The sequence below is a fragment of the Narcine bancroftii genome, chromosome 3 (assembly GCF_036971445.1).
Source record: "Narcine bancroftii isolate sNarBan1 chromosome 3, sNarBan1.hap1, whole genome shotgun sequence".
NCBI lineage: Eukaryota > Metazoa > Chordata > Chondrichthyes > Torpediniformes > Narcinidae > Narcine > Narcine bancroftii.
The window spans coordinates 347,967,164-347,990,703 of record NC_091471.1 but is presented as its reverse complement, the minus strand read 5'-3'; the positions used below and the strand labels follow the sequence as shown (position 1 = coordinate 347,990,703).

Below are 23,540 nucleotides of genomic sequence, written 5' to 3'. Positions count from 1 at the left end.
AGCCCACGATGTTGTGCCAACCTATATAAACTTACTCAACAATCTAAACCTTCCTTACCTCCCACCCATAACCTGCTGTTTTTATTGCATCCATTTGCTTGTCTAAGGGCCTTTTAAAAATCCATATTGTATCAGCCTCCACCACCAGCCATGGCAATGCATTCCAGACACCCACAGTGTAAAAATCTTAACCCTGAAATCTCCCCTGAACTTTCTTCCGCTCACCTTAAACAGATGCTCTCTAGTATTTGCTACTGTTGCCCCGTGACAAAGATGCTGCCTCTCATAATATGTAGTCACAGTGTTATCTGTGTTATCAATGAAGTTTAACGTACAGAGGTATTAAATGTTATGTTATATTAAAGGCGAAGTAAATCCAAACATTAATATTTACCTCAAAAATAAAATTTGCTTAATTTTTAATTAGTTAAATGTACACTTTTTTCCTACTTTTTTAAACAAATGTGCCATTTGCAAAGAAGAACTGACCTGGTTTGTTCATTTTCCTACTGATAGGTATCAAAGGATGATAATTTCTTCTATTGTGGAACTACAACTGGTGATATTTTGATGGTCAGCATGAAAACAGGTCTTCTTAGCAATTATGGGCCCATTAAGGATAAATTTAGTTTGGTAAGTTGGAATAATTAGGATTTTTATAACAACTACTGTAACATTAATTGATGTAGAACCTTAAGTGCAGCAAAACATTTCAAGGATCTGAATAAGCATATAAAAAAATAAGCTTTGAATGCAGATAACAGGGCAGATGATAGAGACATGTTTCAAGAAATGCTGTAAAGAGGAGAGAGCTTTGAATGACAAATTTTGGATTTAGAATGAGGAGTTAGGAGGAGATGAACATGTTGGGGCTGTCACAACTAGAGCTAACAACTCTAACAGTTCCCACAAAAACAGGAAGTACAGAATAACAATGTATTCAAATTGCAGAAAAAATATGCATGTGTGGATAAAAGTGTCAGCAGCGTGTGAGTTTAGTCAAGTCTATTGTTTGATGCTTATAAGTACAACCCAACAAACCAACGTTCTCTTGTCCTTGGAGCAAAACATGCAGACACATGGACAGACACACCACACATAAAGACAACCCATGGAAGCTGCAGGCTGCTGGAAACTGCTGTCGGGAGACTCATGCTGGGAGGTGGACTGCTAGCTCAAACTAGCCGGAGGGGTACCAGATATCAGGACTGGGATACCAGGAGGTGCTGAGGGTGCCAAAGGGTCCCTGACTAGGTTGGAGGTTCGGATCTGGAGCTTGGATTGCCAATAGTTTGGACTGGACTCTGGGTGGCGTGGAGGCTGCAGAAGTGCTGGAGGCGAATCTTTGGATGCTCTCTTTTGCTTCACTTTCTCAGACTGTAAGAAATGCTTAGGTAATTTCTCCCGGTGGTGAATCTGTCTGCCTTGCAGTAGGCAAAAGGGAATTTCATATAATAGGACACAGTTTTATTACTCTGACAATAAATTAAATCTTGAACCTTGATACTCCTGTATCTCTTCCCCGATTGGAGCAGCTGAAAGATGCTGTGTGCAGGGTAGAAGGGGGGTCCTTAATGATTTGGTGCGCCCTCTTTAGACAACGATCCCTGTAGATCTCATTGATAGGGAGAGGGAGACTACAGTGATCCTCTCTACCACTCTTATGGTCCTGTGGATTGACCTCCAATCCATTTCTCAAACAGAAGACAAGCACTGGTTGTAGATGGAAGAAGGTTTGTGGAAGAATCCAGAAAAATAAAAGAATAGACAAAATTGTCAATGTAATTTGAATAATTTTAACTTTTGGATTCTTTAAAAGAATCTTGAGATTCTTTCACACTGTAAAGCTGGTTTTAACGATTCTTGTATTATTGCTCGAGTGAAATCAGAATTGAAATGTTTAATCTCTCCTGTTATCTGCAGGGAATTACTGCAATAGTGGAACTGAAATCAGGGGATCTTCTTGTTGGTTCAGGAGATGGCATTATAGCTATGTGCAGGGCACCAAACTTCAAACCACTCAAGTATGTTTGAATACATTTAAATTGCTCTTTCTCAATCTAGCGTTATAACCTTTTAACTTTCTGTAATACATATAACATAAATAGTGTTTAATAGAAGAAGTGATAAAAATGCAGCTGTTTTGGCCTTTTATAAAAAAAATGTACAACTTGCACTTTTGAAGTAGTTCTGTATTTCTTGCAATTGCAGTTTTGAATTGAATTACATTTATCTCTCAATATATCTTGAAATCCTATCAGACATTTGCAATGAATTCTTTTTGATAATAAGATCATAAAATGTGTGATTTCTATTCCACAACCTATCACTGGGACCCTCGTAATCCTTTACAGGTATAAGACAGGCTACGTACTACCAGGAACTTGGCAATAGAACTGTAAATTAGGATTGGAATTGTGTTATAATGGTTCAGATGACTTACCTTTGCTTCTTTTCATTTCCTGTAGTTCCTAAGATTGGGCTCACCTGATCAAGCTCACATAGTTTATGCCATCAGGGTTAATGACATAAAGCCTTATCCTTCCTTAATAGTTTGTAATTTGCTGTAGAAGGGGTTATAACATCATCTATTTTATTTCAATTGCACACTTAAGGGATGTAATGATGGGTGGTATGATAGAAGTGAGTGTCATTTATGTTATTTGCACCTCGTCGTGGCTCCTGCAATAAGATAAATTTTCTAAAAAAAAATCACATATGCATTGTCTATACTATTTCATCCATTAATTTAAAGATATTTATAACATTTCTGAAAGTCACTTTGCTAATCTTGATGGTATTCCAAAGATTTGTTTTCTAAAATAATTCCTATTTTAGTTCCAGGGACCTCCATTATTATCACAGTGTTAGACACCATTGAGCAGTTGAAACAATTTTAAGCTATGTAACAAATTAAAATTTTATTCAGTCTTTCTCAGAAACATTTTAATCCTCCAGTTTGCACAAAATAGATACCGTACATTTGACTGTTGTTATTGGAGAAACCTGTTAATATTGCCTTCTGAAATATGACTAACACTCCGCAATTTAATGGCCATTTCCTCTTGTAAGGACTACAAGGGTTTTGAACAGGCTGAACTCAGAACTCACAACCCATCTTCAAGATGGGGTCTTTCAACTAGCCTGCCAGCTTGCCATTTTGCAGCCTCAACTGGATCTCTTTAAATGTTTCCGCGCCCATTTTGTTGTCAGAAACCAGTTTTTCATGACAGGTCGGGATGATATTCTCCATTAAAATGCAATTTCCAATCTAAATCTAACTCCGCCATTTCCTCTTGTAAGGACTACAAGGGTTTTGAACAGGCTGAACTCAGAACTCACAACCCATCTTCAAGATGGGGTCTTTCAACTAGCCTGCCAGCTTGCCAACTTGCCATTTTGCAGCCTCAACTGATGGAAAAACAATTTATATCACATGCCAATGAAATTAAATGTAACTGAATGACCTGCACACAACCTATTTTATTCTATTTTATCTGTTTAGTAAGATCACAATTCTTGTTTTTATTACAGAAAAATCCACATGGACAGTGGGATTACTTCAATCAGTCTCCGTGGTCTAGGGCACCAGTTCTTTGTTGGAACCCTTGCCTCCCAGATATATCGATGTAATTTCACCGAGTTCAAAGAGGAGCTGATCACAACGTGTCACTCTGATTCTATCCTTGATGTTACATTTCCCTGGTAGGTTTTTGGAACTCATAATATTTATGGACACTCTGTGTTCCTTTTGCGTTATTTATATGGGGGAAAAAAAACACAACTTAATAGCTTATCAGAGTTTATCAGATTACCAAAGTTGTTAAATCTTTGTGTGGTAGAGAGGAATACAGAGTTAGGGAATCAGGTTCCTGATAAATTGAGAATGACTTGAGCACAGACTAAGGATATGATTTTTCACTGGTGGTATAAGTTGTTAAAAATTAACAATGGAATTTAATTCCACATTACGCTAATAACTATTACATTTGCAGATCTAATTGTAACTTGTAAAGTATGATAAAAGTGTTGGTTGTGAGGGATGGCAGTTTCATGCAAGTGAAAATTAAAGGTGGGAACAATAAAAGGACAGAATTCTGAAAGCCTTCGGGGAGACACAAAAGGCATTTTAACCCAGTTAAGAGTTTACTTGCTTTATTTTGTCACTTGAACTGTGCAACTTCCATGATCCACATTATTTGCAGATTTTCCTATGTAACAAAGTCCTGTCTCAGATTTTCTCCCTGCGTGATTTTTTAAAAGGTAAAACCATTGTTTTCACAGTACTTATTTGAAAAGTCTTTCACCTCATTCTATGTTGCCAGGTACAAAAAAAAGGAATTGAATCGGAAACTCATTGCAATTAAATGACAGGAAATAAAACACAAAATTTTATGAAATAGAGAACAGCAATAGTATAGAAATTGCCAAAAGATTATTCATTCTGGTTGGCATTTAACAAACCTGATGTCCCACTTAGATTGGAAATTGATATGAATTGCCAAAGGCAAGTATAAAAGATATAAAAAGAGACAGGAAGTATCAGAATAATTTTTCTTTGTTATGTAAATAGTGAAATGAGATGGCAATATCCCTTTTACCATGTACTGGTGTACATTTGCATTTTAACGGAGAATATCATCCCGACCTGTCATGAAAAACTGGTTTCTGACAACAAAATGGGCGCGGAAACATTTAAAGAGATCCATCTTAAAAGACTACAAAATATTTTCTCCATTTTTACTACTACCATCACAAATTCATTGTGCTTTTACTGAATAATTCAGTACTTCTGCCAAGCCATTAATTTGACGATCGTTCACCTTTGCTAAAGTATGCACAAAAATCTAAAATATATGTAGACTGAAGATTCTTTTTCAACTGATTTGGAAGACATGTCTTTAAAGAAGCCATCTTTACATAGCATCTCTGCTCTAAAACAGTGGAACCTCAGACCTGTTTGGTACATGTTCGAAGGCCGAAATAAGGATCTGGCATACCCCTACTAATAAAGAACTGCTGCGAATTGTTGTGCCAAACATGACCTGTAATTCCATTGAATTTATGCGGGATGGGAGGAGCATTATTAGTGGTAAGCAACGAAAGTGTTAAAATCAAAAGAATTTAATTCTTCTAGGCCTGAATACATCTCTGTTTACTTTGTTACTTTTCAATGTGAAATTTCCATAGCTTGGAACGATGGGAAGATCCGGGCTTTTACCCCAGAGACTGGCAAATTAATGTATACGATCAACAACGCTCACCATGACGGTGTCACGGCAATTGCTGTCACCAGTGACGGCAAGAAAATAATCAGTGGAGGTGGTGAGGGACAGGTTTGTATAAAGCATAATCATTTTGTAAAGAGGCAATCTTAAATGCAATAATTACTTGTTCTGGGATATTTTTCATTTGTGAGAGAATTTGACCAGCAACCTTGTGTATAATTGTGAGCCATTCTTTCAACCACAACAAGGCTGTGTGGGAAGTCTCAACTTGGACTGACTTGTCCAAAGGTTCCCACAGCCAGGGAAATCTGGTAGTCAAGTGGAGGTTTGTTTAAATCTTTGCCTCTGCCACAGCATGCATTCTACTCTCTCCCTCCCCAACTCCCATCCTCCAGAAGTTTCCTCAGGCCTTGATCTATCTCCCCCATGGAAAATTGCTGGTGGAAATTCTGATCCACTGAAATACAATAGGGCTGGATTTTTCCCAATTCAGACCTCTCTTGGCCACTACATGAAAAGTACTGGTAATTCTCCACCACTACCCCTTCCCCCCCCCCCCCACCTTCACATCTTCTCCCACTTGCCAAAACCACTACAACTGTCACGGCTTCTAGAGCCCAATTTGTAGCAGTGTCAGTGGAGACTGAATCGATCAATAATCAAGGAGTATGTAATTCTAACCACTGTTTCAGTTCATTGGTTTCTAAGTCATAGAGTTTTGAAGCGAAGCGAATTATGCTATGAAAGAATTATTGTATTTCAGTAATCTCATCCCCCTTTTCTTTCCCCATGACTCTGAAGTTTAATATGTTATTTATTTAATTCCTATTGAAAGCTACTCTCGAATGTGTTTCCCTTCATTTCACTTTTGATTTTTTTTTCACCAATTGTCTTCTTGTTGCTGCACCTTTTCCTAGTGCAAAGTTTCTCTTTTTTCCCCTCGATAAAAATGCTTTAAGACTTTGAACTATTCAATCCTTCTTGCCTTTTGATCTTTTTTGCTATAAGGTGAACAATCTTAACCTTTCCAAAAATCAGCAAAATCTATTTCAAATCAACAGTAAAATCCCTGTTATCCAGAAATTGTTGCAGATTTTCTTACGTAATGTGCAGCCTCAAACAACCATCAAAAACATCAGGGAAAGTAGGTAAAAAAAAAGAAAGTTTAAGTTTAAATGTGGTGCCCCCAGTGATTAGTTTGCCACTCATGCAACACGCAATATCAGTCAACCAGAACATTCACTTATCCAGCTTCTATCAATCTAGGGGTTTTACCATATTTTGTCCCAAGTTTCATTCTGTGCTTCAGTTAAGGCCTTACCAGAGATTTGCAAACGCTTGGTGACTTTGCTTTTGTACTCTATACCAGCACCCTGTAATGATTAAGTAACTGATCTGCAGATTTGAGTTCAAAGAAATAAATCTGGAATATGAAAAAGCAAATATCAGTTATTACAACATTGTTGTAAAGAACTTAACTGGTTCACTAATATGCTTCAGGGAATTAAATTTGCCATAGTTCTCCTGGTCTGATTTATGTATGACCATACACAATAATGTGGTTGAATCTTAATGGTGCACTAAAATTATCTGGCTTTCATTAACACCCTCCACCCCTCGCCTCTTTCCCTCTCGCCTTCCCCCAGTTCTGCGTCTCTCTTCCGATTCATTTTGCACAAACATGATAAATTCTTACCTCGTGCCTTATCGTATCCAATTAACACCTTTTGTTGGTCTGGATTCCTCCCCCAGCCAGCACTGTCTGAATTCTGCAACTTTCTAAGATTTCCTGCTTCTGGCTTATTCTGCTTATTCCTTGAAGAAGGGCTCAGGCCCAAAACGTCAATATATTTTTGTCTCTTAGGGATGCTGAAAAGACCAGCTGAGTTCCTCCAAGATTTCAGTGGGTTTTTATTTTGAAAGCTATTCATTTCAGGGACAATTTGCAAAAGACAATAAATGCTCGTTTTGCCAGCAATATCCACATCTCTAGAAGATGGTCTTGGCACCCTCAAATTTCTATGCCGAACCAATCCAGATACCTCTCTTCCTGCACTATTTTCTAAATTCTGATAGTCATTTTATGTTGCCTCATCTCATTCTTACAATTTAAATCCCCTTACCTTCTGTTAGCTCATTTCAGCTATCTATACTATATTTTCAAGTATCGTGTCACCTTCACAATTTGAAATCGAGTTCTATCCCCCAGGATATTAACATATAACACAAAGAACCATGGCCCCAACTCTGAAAGGAACTCATGAACTATGACTTTCCTTTCTGTTGCTTTTTTATTCACTCTGAGACTGCTTCTTTAATCCAAAGCTGTGAAGACCTGGTGGCAGTTTTGCAAGACTCTGTGACCTTGTGTGATCAAAGTCAGTGAAATGCGTCTTCAACAGCCATATTCTACAAACTTCGCTACTAGCCTTGGGAAGAATGCAAATCACTTCATTCCATCACTCATCAACAAATTTCTCTATATTCAGGCTCATACTTATGTGCAGGTGCTCTGCTATACAGAAAATCATACATATGTATAGCTGCAGGGCTCACATCAAATTCTCAAAGAATCTACAAAATGTCAGCTATTTATCCTTGATGTCACATCACCCAAATACATTGTGCAAAACTCCTGAATCCATTTGCACAAACAACAGTTAACTAGGGAAAACTGATATCATTACGTGTTCTGACTTCCGAGGTGCCCACTGCCGAGGATGTGATCTATGGTGAAGCTGTATCCTCATGTCTCATTCTTCTTTCTGCATGTCCTTTGCCCTTAACCTATTCTTCTCTGATTAACTATCTGTAGATGGTTCAGCATGCAGATACAGTGGCATAACATTCATCTATCACGTTTTCTTTCTCCACCCTTTGTTATATCATTTTCCCTTGCATTTGTTTTACGCTGATATCCAAAAATGCTATCTGGCCAAGCAGCAGAAGACCTCATTTACTAATGCTTCAAGTAATGTAGAGGATGGATGCATCTGAATGAAATGTGAGGCATCTGTTCTAGTGAGGCATACCCGTCAGGGGCTTGTAGCCTGGGCAGGAGAAAGAAAGGGAATGGAGCAGTTAAAATGGATATTTTGTCATTTGAAAACAAACACGAATACAGCTATAGAAGCAGATTTTTAATCACTTTGCAAAGCATGAGAACTCCTACACAGCAAGAAGCACTGCCACGAGCAGCTAGTCTCACGCCCAAGAGAGTCTTCCTCATGGCTTATGAATCATGTAGTTTTAAAACTTCTGAACCATAGGTTTCTAGAAAATTTGAACAGACTGCTCCATATCAGTATTCGTTAACCAGAATTGTGTTCCTGACCCAATGGTTAATGCTCTTTTACTACCTTATTGAATAAGGAGGTTCTTATCAGATCCAGCTAATAACAAGAAAGAATGAAATGAAAACATCTGCCTTCCAGTCAGTATTTTAAAACTTACAATCACAGAGCAATTCTGCTTCTTGGATGTGTGGGAGGCCTTCAACAGGGATTACTACAAAAAAAAACTGAACGCATTTTCTGGCAGTGTTAGGGAGGTCCAGCATTGAGGTTTTTCTTTGCAGATAATGTGTCCATCCTTTTCTATGTGGAAATGGTGATCAAATCTATTTAGCAATCCGTGGGTGTGATGAAGCTTCGAATGATAATGGAGCAGAAGCAAATGAATTATATGTGGTGCAACTGAAGCTCAGATGGCTGTCTTCAAATTCAGGCACCCAGGGTCTTAAAATTATTTATGGATTGTACTCTATCAAATGATTTGGATTGTGAAATGATGGTGGTTTCAAGGAAGCCAAATTTGCTTTTCCTTCCAGAATGACAGCAGCTATTCTCCTCTCCATGCTACTGTTCAATGTGTGAGGGTATTAAATTTGCACATGAGGCTTACTGTCACTGATGCAAAAAGTTCCTTTCGGTAGTCGGGTGACATATGGGTTTCACACTGACTTGATAAGTTGAACTTAAGAAGGAAGTGGTGGAGGGGTGTTTTCTGGTTCTGTGTTGTTTGTTGTAAATATAAATAATTTGGATGAAAATGTGGGTAGTCTGATATGTAAATTTGCAGGTGACACAAAAATTGGTAGAGTTGCAGACCGTGTGGAAGGTTATCAAAGAATACAGCAGGTTGTAAACCCATTTGCAGTTGGAAATTTGAGCAGAGAGCTGACAGATGGAGTTTAATCTGGACAAGTGTGAGGTAATGTATTTTGAAAGTCCAATGCGTAAGAAAAATATACAATAATTGGCAGGATGTTAGGAGAATTGATGGACAAAGGGGTCTTGGGGTGTAAGTCTGCAACTCTCTGAAAGTGTCTTCACAAGTAGATAGGGTGGTAAAGAAGGCAAGTAGCATGTTTGGGGCATGGAGTATAAAAGTTGGCAAGTCATCTTGCAGCTGTATAAAACTTGGTTGAGGCCACATATAGAGTATTATGTCCAATTCTATACAGCAGCCACAGAAAAGATGTGAAGGCTTTGGAGAGAAGGCAGAAGATGTTCACCTGAATGTTATCTGGTTTGAAGTGTATTAGCAAAAAGAAGTTGGACAAATTTGGTGAGAAAATTTAAATTGTTTTGTGCAGTGCTGAAGGGATGATGTTGATAAAATAATGAAATGCACAGATAGGGCAAATGGTCACAATTTTTATCCCAGGGTGGAAACATCAAATACCAAAGGCAAAAAGCTTAAGGTGAGAGTGGGAAAGTTTAAAAGAGATTTTTAAGGCAAGTTCTTTTATAAAGAGGATGGTAGGTGCCAGAAACATGCCAGGAGAGCTGATAGAAGCAGATATGGCAGTAAAATTTAAGAGGAATTTTGATAAACATATGAACATGCATGGAGTAGACCATATGCAGACAGCTGAAATTAGTTACATTCACATTATATTCAATGCTGACATGGTTGGTCAAAGAGTATGTTGATGTTCTGTACTTTTCTAAGTTCTATGTCTGCACTGGCACCAAAAAATCCAGTTAACTAATCCCACCTTCCAGTACCAGATCTATAACTTTGCAGGTTTGCATTTGAAATATGTAGGAACATAGGAAGTAGGAACAGGAGTAGGCTAAAAATGGCCCATCGAGCCTGCTCCGCCATTCAATAAGATCATGGCTGATCTAATTTATGACCTAACTCCACCTACCTGCCTTCTCCCCATATTCCCTAATTCCTCTATCATGTAAAAATTTATCTAACCGAATTTTAAATATGTTTAATGAAGCAGCCTCAACCACTTCCCTGGTTAGAGAATTCCAAACATTCACTACTCTCTGGGAAAAACTATTTTTTCTCATCTCTGTCCTAAATCTACTCCCCCGAATCTTGAGACTGTGTCCTCTCATTTTAGTTTCCCCGGCCAGCTCAAAAAACCTTCCTACATCTAACCTATCCATACCCTTCATAATCCTATATGTTTCTATAAGATCTCCTCTCATTCTTCTGAACTCGAGCGAATACAATCCTAGATGGTTTAATTTTTCACCATAAGTCAACCCCTTCATCCAAGGGATCAAGTATTGTTGACATTTTAGTGAGCATTTGTTTATCACTTTTTCAGACTGGAAATTTCAGTCCCTTTTACCATCTTCTGTGTCATAAATAATTCTTCATCTTCCTTATAATTTTTCTACTAAAGATTTTCAATTTATGCATGCTAACTTTTGATCCCTCTGTTAAGGGATTTAAGATGACCTCTATGTAAGTACTCTATCTTGTCCCCACATAATTTTTTACCTTCTCAATTTGGTGTTCTCTTTTGTCCCTTCTGTTCCAAAGAAACAATGCCCTCACTATCTGATTAACCCATTCTAATCACTCATTTGAAAACAATCTTTCTGATTTCAGCTGCGGGTGTGGGAAATTGGTTCAAAAACCCAAAGGCTGATTGAAGTTTTGAAGGAGCACTCATCAACTATATCATGCATTAAAGTGAAAAAAAACAATCAAGAATGTGTATCAGCAAGTTTTGATGGTACTTGTATCATTTGGGATTTAATGTAAGTGCTTGAAAATCTAATTTCATTATATAAAGAATAATAAAATATTATTACATTATTTTAATGTAATCTAATGCAAACTTCTCATTGCATTAATCAGCCATAATTTAACAGCTGTTTCTCTCTCAAAGCCTTCTACAATCACAAATCTTACTGTATCATTTAAATTCCTTTCATGCAGAGGAAATATATGCACGAATATAGGAACTAGTGGTAGCCATTTTGGACGCGCATGGATCACTGTTTTGATAATGACCAGATTTAGTTTTTGCTGATTGATTGGCAAGGATACTGAGCCTAACATCATCTTCAAGTGCTGCACTAGATCTTTTACTTCCATCTGAAAGCAGAGATATAGCTGTGGTCGAACATCTGACAGTGTTGCACTGCTGGAGTGGGGTTTCAGCTTGGATTTCTTTGCTTTTGGTTCGAAACTGAAGCTCAAACCTCCAGCCAACAGAATAGAGAGTGTGTTTAATTGAGCCAGAGCTGGCAAATGTAATTACAGTAAAACCCCTGGTATCTTGAATTCAAACAACTGGCAAAAAAATCGTGAAGGGAAAGTCATGTCTCATGAGCCGAATTGTGTTTTTTGAGAAGATTAAAAAAAAATTGTTGAAGGTAAGGTGATAGATGTGGTCTACATGGATTTTAGTAAGCCTTCTTGTTCAGAATGTTTTGAGGCATGGCATCCATGAAACTTTGGCTGTGTCAATTAAAAAATTGGCTTGCAGGAAGAAAGCGGAGAGTAGTAGTGGAAGGAAAGTATTCTTCTTGGAGGTCAGTGACTAGTGGAGTTCTACAGGAATCTTTTCTGGGACCCCTGCTCTTTGTGATTTTTATTATAAATGACGGATGAAGAGGCGGAAGGTTGGGTTTGTAAGTTTGCGGATAATACGAAGGTTGGAGGAGTTATGGGTGGAGCTGAAGGTTGTTGAAGGTTACAAAAGGATATACAGGCATTCCTTGGGTTGAAGACGTCCGATTTACAAACAGCCCATAGTTACGAACTGGCAAGCCATCAGGAAGTAGAATGGTATCAACTTCTGGTTCAAGCGTGGTTGAGTATAATTTAAATTATAATTTAACTTCAAAACTTCGCCCCCCCCCTCCTCCCCGCCAGCTCCGACACGGTCCCCCCCTGCCTGAACTGTCATGGTCCCCCCCACTCAGTTTCCAGCCCCCTCCCCTCCCCCATCTGATGCAGCCGTCACCCCCGCTTACTCCAACGCATTCCCCCCACGCTTGCTCCAATGTGTTCCCCCCACTTGCTCTGATGCAGTTCACCCCCTCCCTGCTTACTCTGATTTGGTTCCCCCCACTCACACTGATATGGCAGTCACCTGCCACCCCCACCCCCCCCCCCCCCCCCAATGGATTGGATAACTTCTGAATCAGAAGGAAAAATTGCCTCATGTTTGCAATGTTGTACTGTTACCTGCTAAATAAAACTCTTATCTGCTAATTTTGGTAGCTAGAGATGAAAACTCATACTCCAAACGAGCATTGTTAAATTTTAAGAGCTGGTTGATCCTGCTCACCTTTGGAGTGACTCTCTTAAAATGTTTCCTTATCCCTGCTTTGTAAGAGTGGTTATCTTTATTAGTATATTATTAAGTATTTTGGTAAGGCTTTATCTGTAAAGTTGGGAAAGAGGGGGTTACTTATCTATATATAATGTTATTGTTCGCCTTTTGGGCTGCTCCGTGGAGGGGCGGGGGAGAAACCTACAGATGCAGCAACAGTTAAATATTTTCAAAGAATGTGACTGAAAATAAGGTAGGTGTTATATATTCATGCAAATGTGTAAGTACAGTATAGTATTTTTGTCTTTTAAACTGTTTATTCTTAATGTATATGTCTTAGTTAGACTTTGTCAGTGTAAGTCTCAAGCAACCAGAAAGTACACTTACCTGCATCTACCAATCCCTATAGGTGCCGGATACCAAGGGTTTTACTGTATTAGTTTTTATTTGAATCAGAAATGAGAAATTATGGTGTAGAAAGGAAACAAATGAGACAGTGAATGAGTAGCTTCTGCCAGTAGAAAACTCAATAAAACATTTAGATTGTGGTCATAGAGAAGATGAGGGAAGACTGGGAGTGAGGTAGAATTATCAGGTCTGATTTTTGGGGAAGTGTTGAGGTCCAGGGAAAAGCATCAGGACATGAAGTAATAGAGGAAGAAATAATAGGAAGGGAGAGATAGTGAAGCGGTGATCCGGTGTTGCAGGCTGCAACCTTCAGTCATGCCAATAATAATTATTGGAGAGGTTGATCAGGGATTCAAACTTGAGTCCATTTTGGAAGCGGAGAAGGGAGAGTGCAGATGAATGTGTAAAAATGATGTCCAAAAGTGAGTTGGGATGGGAGGTGGATTTTCGGAATGAACAACAAGATAATTCTTAAATACTTAAAGAAGATCTCCCTGAAAGAAGACAGATATCTTTTATTTCCAAGATTGGTCCCTTAAACTAAAGGCTTGCAGATATCATCTATCCTGTTAAAATTATTTTGATGTGCATTTTGCAGACCTTAAATGTGCAAAATAATTTTACTTGATTGTATTGTGCATGATACAGAGATATATATTTCGATCAAATAAGGGTGACAATGGAGCTGCTGGGAAAGCTGCAAGCTCACAGCTACCAGCTCCATCCTGATCCCTGGTGTATTCCAAGTGGAACTTGCACATTCTCTCTGTAATGGTATCAGGGCAGCTGGGATCCATTAATGTTGGCTGACTATGGTTGGACACTGACATGAGAGGCATCTGATGCTGAGTACAAATGAAAATCAGCAACAAAATATTTTTAAGTCAGTTGAACTAACGCAATGTGTCAGCGTCAGGATGAGATTCAACATTATAAATTCAATTTGTTTTTTTTCCCAAATCCTGAAGATGTGTGGGTTGGTAGGTTAATTGTCCATAGTAAATTGTCCCTAGTGTGCAATTGGTCATAGTGTCTTGGGGGGAGGGTGTGGGGGTGGGGGGTGTGGTTTGATGAGGAAGTGGAATGGTGCATACTCAGTGGGCCACAGGACCTGTTTCCGTCTTGTATGATTCTAAATTAATTGGTTTGGTCCATGATAACAGAGGATGGGAACAAATATTATTGGTCAGGTTGAATTTTGTGCGTTATTTCATAAAGGTTTAAAAAAAAATCAAGCAAGAAATTAGTCAGAAAAATAACATGTTGGTTTTCAGTGCTCAGGTGAAGAACAGGGGCTGGAGAGCAAAAGGTGCAGCATTTGTATAGATTGCTGCACGAGATGCTGTTTGGGCTTTGTACAAAAGGTGAGAAAAGGTCTAACATAAATTTACTGATGGAATGTCACAATCTTAATCACTTCAAATTCTAGACCATCGTCCAATCTGAAAAGTTTCCTAAATTTTCACCACATTCACAAAGCCACTAAACTATGAACTGTATGATTAAAATCTCTGTAGGTTACCCCTATGCTTTTCTGACTGAAGCATGTTCCATGGAAAATAAGTAATACCTCCCGCAATTTCTCTGGATTCTTCTTTTCATCCCTTGTTTACTCTGCTGGCACTAGGTGGTTTTCCCATCAAGTGGAAAAAGATCCATCTGAGTCACTCTTCTTGGAACCTAACCTATTTTAAAATCTCTTGCATATTACTTAAATGGTATTTTCTGGAATGTTTGCAAAGTTTCATGCTCACATTTACTTACCAGCAGATGGCATTATTGACCATCAAATGCAACACATTCACTGTTGTGTTTATTGGGATTCCAAGGCAAAGTTGCAGGTACTATATTTTGCAAATTAATTCTTCAGTTTCACATCATAATTCGGTAGGTAAAGTCATATCCAAGCATTAATTTGATCTAAATGGTTGAATAATATTCCACATTCAAATCAGCAATGCTTTTCTTAATTTAAAATGGAGCGAGGGACTTATGCAAATAACAAAAACAAAATACAGTGAAACTCCAATTTTATGCGCCCCAATTTAATGCGATTTCGGATATAATGCGAATTCGGATATAATGCAATGAGTCGTTGGACTCGGGCCTCTGGCTGCCTGCAGGAGCGGGGACATTGGGCTGCTGGCAGGAGTGGTGACCCTGAGCTCCCGGATTGATTTAAAATGCATACAGAATAACTGGGATGTTCCAGATAAAGGAGAAATGTAAACAGGGAAATAGAGTGAAACCCCGATTTAGCACAATCCCGCTTTTTTTGCGATGAGATTTTATGGACCCCAACAATTGTGTTATAACAGTGAGCAACTTAGACAGAAAAATAAACAGGGTTAATATTTCAGGTGGCTTACCAAAACTTGAATGAAAGATTACACAGGACAACAATTTTTTTTTTCAAAAGGTTTGCCCCTGAAAGAAAATTAGGGATTATGATTAAATCTTTGAATGCAAAGATAATTTCAGATGAACTGTATCACGAAAGAAGTTGAAGAAACATTTTGACTTTTATTGAATTTATAATGTTGAATCTCATCCTGACGCTGACACATTGCGTTGGTTCAACTGACTTAAAAATATTTTGCTGCTGATTTTCATTTGTACTCAGCATCAGATGCCTCTCATGCCTGTGTCCAACCATAGTCAGCCAACATTAATGGATCCCAGCTGCCCTGATACCAGGTCGCAATGTCCTGGTGAAACTTTTTCACCATGTTCGTCACTGACTGCTCCAAGATCAGCAGGGAAGACATCCAAGTACAAGTGCATAAAATTAATTTTCAATGATGTGATGCACTTCATTGTTCTTTATGCTTGAAGTAGACTTAAAATATGACAGGAAATCACAAAAATGTTAAATCTAAAAAAGGGTACGTGAAAGGAACATTTTAAGGTGGTTTTTGTAATTAGCAGCCCAGAGAGTTCAGGAAGAAAAATCTTCATTGTCCAGTGTTATTGACCTGCAGTGTGAACTCTTCTCCACAGCTACTGTCTGATTTGCAAAATATTTGTAGCATTTTTTGCTTTTATTTCAGGTTTCCAGCATTCACCGATTTTATAATGCAGCAGCTAGCCTGTTTTGCAGCATGGGGTAATAAAAGCAAAATTAAATAGCATAATTCCTATTCAAGACAATGATTATAAATTTAGGCACTCCATAGAGCAAAGCTTACAAACTAATGATGTGAGGACAGAATCATGATCAAATCTCGAGCTCGCAACTTACAGACACTCAAAACCTTGACTCAAGTACCTCGAGGGGGTTGTGGCATTAATCATATTGCTGAAGTACTTGGCTTATTTAGAAAATGGAAGAAAAAACTGAGAGGGTGAAGGAAGGTGAAAGATTTAATTTTAAACTGAGTTTTAACTCTAGAATAGTACTTTTTGTATTACTTTGTACCTTTAAATAATATGTTTATTTTACAGACGGTATGCAAGAAATCAAATGATTTTGGCGAACACCCTTTTCAAATGTGTCTGTTATTATCCTGATGAATATCAAATAATAACTAGTGGTAAAGATAGGAAGGTAAGAAAATATGTGTGGAAGATTCATTCATTTTTTGAATTGGAAATATTTGCGAAGAATCAAAGTAACCATTTAAATGAAGGCCTTTAAGTTAAGTTGTAATTTATTTGTCTCAATTCCTTGTACAGTGAGATGGCTTCTTCTCTGATTAAATTAACAAGTATTGAAGCAGATTTATAATCTAAAACTCCTTCTGTTCTTTCGTCCCTTTCTTGAAGACAATTCTTGATTTTATTGCTCAGAATTAATTCAGTCCATGCTGTTTACTCTCCAATAACTCAGTTTTATTTATGTATAACATTGGATCATGCCCTATTTATCCAGTGAATTTTTCACCCAAAAAGATGGGAGGAGGCAATATAACCAAGGACCACTGCTGGTGCTCTTCTAGAATCAGATTACAATATCAAAGCTCACAATCTTTTCTCTTGGTCTCATTAATTAATAAATCTGAATATCGTGTATTCTGTACACTGCCATTTTCTTTGTCTTCTTGATTTTTGTTGTAAAACACTGAATATAGGGTTGCTCATTAATATACTGATTTGGTCAAGTTACTAAGCATAATAACATCATGAATACCATAATAATGGTTTTTTTTTTGATGAACCCTCAGAAACCTCCTGTCTCTGTAGAAGAATTTTTTTGTTTTTTAAACTGCCTTGTGACTTGACGATTGAGTCAATCCTCAGACTACAGATGGGGCCCTCATGTGCTCCATCAAATGCATCTCAGAGTCAGGGTCAGAAGTCAGGTATCAAGTACAGCTTACCTCCGCTTTCTTTGAAAATTCAGGAGGACAGGAAAATGCTCTATACAACATTTGGTTTCTAAAATTTAAAATTATTAACATTAGTTCTGTTCTTGCACTTCATTGGTTAACATAAAGAAAGTTTTTTTAAATTTTTATCTTGTGTGGAAAGGTGGGACATGGATTGATGTCAAGGAATGATGGGTGGACAATGCATGCTGTGATGGTTAGCAGGACTGGTTCCTGTTGTTGGAACTGAGGGACAGGAAAAGAGTATGAGGAATTCATCCATGAGATCATTCGTGCAATAATAGAAATATCTTGAACCATGTTTGCTATTGCTTTTTCGATGCTTGCATCATTTTCTTCCTTCTTGTCCTCCTGGTCCTCCCATCCAAAGAAGTGATCCAAGGATTATGTTTGCTGCCATTTCAACACTCCCAGCTGTGTATTATCTCTTCTACTCTTATTTATTGATTACAACACGGAAAAGGGCTGTTTAGTCCATTGAATCAATGGCAGTTACCAGCAGAACAATCCCAACAGTCCCATTCCCCTTCTCATTTTCCTGTCGCCATGAAATTCACTCTCACTCGCCCTTCAAATAACTGAATTATATACCCGAAGGAGTAGACTATCACATGACAAACTCTTTGGGAATCATGGAAATTTATGGAAGTTTACAGATGATGCAGCGGAAGCTCTTAAAGCTGACAAACACTCAGGGGCACCATGGGAGTTTCTTAATGTGGAGTTGATGATACTCTGCAGTCATGGGAAGCCAGCTCAAGTCACAAATTCAAGCAGCCTCTCAATCTGACAGTTCGCATCACAAGCCAAGTTTCTGCCTGCTTTGCAAACAAACCATCACTCAGCTACGTGTCCAATGCTTTTGTGTACTGACAACTGACCAAGCTTGATGGCACATGTCATTTTTAAAGTCACACGTGGATTGTGGCTGTCAGGTGCAGCAGGCAACATGTCTCATTTCAGATGGCTGCACTAACTGCCCCTTGACTAAACTTATGCAAACTGTAATCTTCCAATTAATCATGAAAATTTTTAAAAACTGCAAATGCTGGAACTCTGAAATAAAATCAGAAATACTGGAAACTCTGGGGAATAAGAAGCAGAATTCACATTTTGTACTGGAAATCTTTTGTCAGAACCAGGAAAGTAAGAAAACAAGTTACAGTAAAACCCCTGGTATTCAGCACCTTCAGGATTGGTAGATGCTGGATAAGTGTATTTTTCGGTTGCTTCAGATTACGCACAAGGCCTAACTAATACATCTGCATTAAGAATAAACAGTTTAAAAGATTTTAAAAAAACTATACTGTACTTGCATTGAACAAACTTCACTTGCATAAATATTTAAACCTTAAAGCATTTTACTTTATTTTCAGTCATATTCTTTGAAAACATTTAACCATCTGCATGTTCCTCCCCCCTCCACGGAGTTGTCCAAAAGATGACTTCAGTGTCTATATATGATGCTTACCATATGGATATGGGTCGCTCATGAGACTACACCTGGAACATTGTGCAGGTCTAATCTCCTTACTTAAAGAAGGATATAGATATAGGAGTACAGTGAAGGTTCACTAGATTGATTCCTAAGATCAGTTCAAGTTTATTATCCACTATTATAAATACAATTGGATGAACAACAACCTTTGGTGCTCAGTGCTAAAACATGCCAGCACACATACATACAGACTTAACACACATACAGATAAACTATTCATATGCAATACATATATAAAAATAAATACATATTATTTTAATAAATAGGAGAGTCTTAGAGGGTTTGTATGAACAGTTCATCAGTCGTTCAGCAGTCTTATTGTCCATGGGAAGAAGCTGTTTCCCAGCTTGGTGATTCTGGCTCTGATACTTCTGTATCACTTTCTCATCAGGAGTACCTGGAAGATGCTATATGCGAGGTAGTAGGGGTCCTTAACAATTTTGCGAGCTCGGTAAATCACGTCGATTTTGAGGGGGGCGGATTGAGGCTCCAGTGATCCTCTCTGTTTCTCTTGTGGTCCTGAGAATTGACCTCCAATCCAATGTTCTACAGCAACCATACCATACTGAGATGCAGCTGACTCCTGTAGAAAGTTGACAGGATGGTGGTCAGTAGCCTTTCCTGCTTCAGTCTTCCCTGGAAGTGCAGTCACCTTTCTGACAAGTGAGAAGATGTTGTGTGTCCAGGATAGGTCACTACTACATTATAGATAATTAATACCCCCCCCCCCCTCCCAAGTTTACAGATAAAGATTCTGGCCAAGGTGACTCTTACAAACCAGGGATAAGGAGACACTTTAAGAGAGTCACCCCAAAGGCAAGCAGCACCAACCAGCTCTTCATCCTGGGCCATTGCTGTTACACTCAACTTTATTCAAACAGTTGCTACAAGTAAAACATGACCTAAGGCACTCCGCTGGCTGAATATTTGTTCCCATCTTCACCAAAGGTTTATGTTTTACTTCAGAGGACATTTACAATTTTAAATGTGTATTTTTTTTACCTATCATTTTATTCATTTATTTTCATTTTTAAATTTATTTTGCTCAATTTTTTTTGCTGGTTGCTTGAAGCTGCCGGTTGATTGAATTTTGGGTACCAGGCGTTTTACTGTAGTTTTAAGTTGTAAGGATATCAATGGATAGGGCAAAGGGAACATCTTAGAAAGGATGAGGCCTGGGTTGCCATGGTGATAAGCTATTGAGCAATTAATCTGTTGATATATTAATGAGGGCAGTTAGAGTTAACACTGAAAGAATAACCTCTGTGAGATAAGGATAGTTGGAAAAAAGTTCAAACAAAATAATGTAAAGGTTGGAAAAGCTGCAGGGAGTGTTAAGAATATCCAACCACACCAATAGAGAGGGAAAAATACTGAGCCAATATTACAGATTGATGTCCCGCAGCAGAGTTGGCCAATTCTGACAAAACTAGAGAGAGCAAGTTACTTAATTTGTGGAATTCATTTTTGAACCTGGAAAGCTATGACATGCCCAAAGAGAAGATAAGGTGCTGTTTCTCTAGATATTGTTAGACCTCTTTATTACAATACACAAGGCTACTAACAAATGGGTCAGCGTGAGAGTGGGATGAAAGAATGAAGGTTGCAGGCAATATTTGACCCTGACATCATGGAAATTAGGTCAAATCCTGGAGCCATGTTTGTATCCATAGTAACATCTCTTTGTTGCCTTTATATCACTGTAGCTCTCCAACTTTTTTTCGTTCCCTCAGTCCTGCTGAGCACAGATTTTTGCACCACATGGCTTGAGCTGCAATCTCCAGACAAGCCATTTTTCCCAATAATTTCCAAACAGTAGTTCTGCCTGCTCAGAAGATGGCTCCAGAGATCTCTTCCACTAAGTGCATTTCCCTACTTCTGCCCATGCATTTTTAGCCTAGGGTGTGACTGGGTCGCCAAAGATGAAGATCTTGGCTTCCTGGATGCTCCACAATGATACAAGCTGCCACTCCAGATCATTTCTGAAACAGGGACTTCCTATAGCTGTTGATGCTTTCCACACATGTCTACCCCAGACTCTGGAAGTGTCCTTGGATTCCTACATTGCATTGTCCTTGCTTTGGCTTACCCTTAAATTATTCTCTTTACTTTCTCCAAACTGCCCTTCCATTAACCACGGATCTTAACCTCTATTTTATTTTTATTTTTTATTTTATTTATTTAGACGTACAAAAGGGAAACAGGCTCTTCTGGCCTTCGGGCCCATGTCGCCCAATTACACCCAATTAGCTTAAGTTGTGAAATGTGAGAGGAAATAAGAGCACCCAGAGGAAAGTCCCACAGACACAGGAAGAGTTGTGCTAATCGCCGCCCTTTCCATGCTGCCCTTACCATGCTGCCCTTACCATGCTGCCCTTACCATGCTGCCCTTACCACACTGCCCTTAATTTATAAATTAACTATTGAACTTTCATAAATGTAGAGATACCAACCTGATCCTATTTATCACTCAGCTGCTTGCTCTCCTACATATCACCTTTTGAATCCTTACACAACTTTCAAATTTCTGCCTCTAAACTGAGGGAAGCTATGCTGCTTTAAGCACCTGAACCTTTCCTCCCATTAAATGGTAAATGTACGTCCACCCCTTCTTCACCATTCAATTCCCTCACTACTGAATTACAGCTACAATCCATTTGCACTTCAACTCTTAGTGCATCCTTCGCAATTACCCTCATTCATCTGTATGACTTCAGTGTCTATATATGATGCTTACCATATGGATATGGGTCGCTCATGAGACTACACCTGGAACATTGTGCAGGTCTAATCTCCTTACTTAAAGAAGGATATAGATATAGGAGTACAGTGAAGGTTCACTAGATTGATTCCTAAGATCAGTTCAAGTTTATTATCCACTATTATAAATACAATTGGATGAACAACAACCTTTGGTGCTCAGTGCTAAAACATGCCAGCACACATACATACAGACTTAACACACATACAGATAAACTATTCATATGCAATACATATATAAAAATAAATACATATTATTTTAATAAATAGGAGAGTCTTAGAGGGTTTGTATGAACAGTTCATCAGTCGTTCAGCAGTCTTATTGTCCATGGGAAGAAGCTGTTTCCCAGCTTGGTGATTCTGGCTCTGATACTTCTGTATCACTTTCTCATCAGGAGTACCTGGAAGATGCTATATGCGAGGTAGTAGGGGTCCTTAACAATTTTGCGAGCTCGGTAAATCACGTCGATTTTGAGGGGGGCGGATTGAGGCTCCAGTGATCCTCTCTGTTTCTCTTGTGGTCCTGAGAATTGACCTCCAATCCAATGTTCTACAGCAACCATACCATACTGAGATGCAGCTGACTCCTGTAGAAAGTTGACAGGATGGTGGTCAGTAGCCTTTCCTGCTTCAGTCTTCCCTGGAAGTGCAGTCACCTTTCTGACAAGTGAGAAGATGTTGTGTGTCCAGGATAGGTCACTACTTAAGTGGACTCTGAGGAACTTGGTTCTCTCTGCTCTCTCCACTACCAAGCTATTAATGTGTAGTGGAGGGTTGTCCCTGGTCCTCTTTAAGTCCATAATGATCTACTTCATCTTGTCCATGTTGAAACTCAGGTTGTTATTCTTTCACCATATCACAAGAATTTCCACCTCCTCTGTAGTGCAACTCATTGTTGTTGCTGATGAGGTCAACTACTTATGTGTCAAATGCAAACTTGATGGCTCTGTTGGAGCTGTTTCTGGCATTGCAATTGTGGATCAGTTGCATGAACAGGAGTGGCCTGAGCACACAGCCCTGAAATGCTCTAGTACTCAACGTGATGGTACTCGACATTCTGCTGTTGACTTGGACTGTCTGTGGTCTTTCCATTATGAAATACAGAATCCAGTAATGGGAATACAGACATTTTAGTCCCAGAAAAGCTAGCTTTACCACCAGCCTCTGGGGGGGGGGGGGGGAATGATCATATTAAATGCCAAGCTGAAGTTGAATAGCAGTCTGGCGTTCTCTAGGTGGGTCAGGATGGACTGGAGGGACAAGGCTATATTATCATCAGTGGAATGGTTCCATCTGTATGCAAATTGAAATGGGTCCATTGTTTCTGGGAGGTGTGCTTTGATGTGTTCTATCACCAAATGCTCAAAGCATTTCATAATGGTGGAGGTCAATGCTTCTTGGTGGTAGTCATTGAGGTCTGAGGGCAGGTCAGTGGGACAAGGCAAGAAAAAGTGGTTCAGCACTGACTGTGGCCTGTTTTTGTGCTGTAATTTTTCTATGGTTCTATGCTTTGTAACCATTACCCTCTTGGTACTGGGATGATGGTGGCTGCCTGTGCTGACAGGGACTGCTTCAGTGACGTGTTGAAGATATCTGTAAGAACCTCCATCAGATGGTCTGTTCAATCCTTCAGATAGGGATGGAGTCCTGTAAAGAGAGGTTGAGCATACTGAACCTTTATTGGGCTTGATAAGGTAACTGCAGAGATAATTTTCCCCTGGCTGAAGTGTCCAGAAACAGATTACTATCTTAAATTAAGGGAAATTTCTTCAACCAGAAGG

The 23,540-nt window shown here is 38.8% G+C and overlaps 1 protein-coding gene across 5 annotated transcripts in view; it reads left to right on the top strand.

Annotated features, from left to right (window-relative positions):
• Positions 1–23,540, top strand: part of cfap52 (cilia and flagella associated protein 52) — a 74,745-nt gene that overhangs the window by 14,630 nt on the left and 36,575 nt on the right. For all 5 annotated transcript variants that reach the window (XM_069929606.1, XM_069929608.1, XM_069929609.1 and 2 more), the window contains 7 exons: positions 517–633; positions 1,924–2,024; positions 3,535–3,705; positions 4,944–5,092; positions 5,191–5,336; positions 11,088–11,239; positions 16,618–16,720. In XM_069929606.1, the coding sequence (XP_069785707.1) occupies positions 517–633; positions 1,924–2,024; positions 3,535–3,705; positions 4,944–5,092; positions 5,191–5,336; positions 11,088–11,239; positions 16,618–16,720 (939 nt within the window). The remainder of the gene's footprint in view (positions 1–516; positions 634–1,923; positions 2,025–3,534; positions 3,706–4,943; positions 5,093–5,190; positions 5,337–11,087; positions 11,240–16,617; positions 16,721–23,540) is intronic.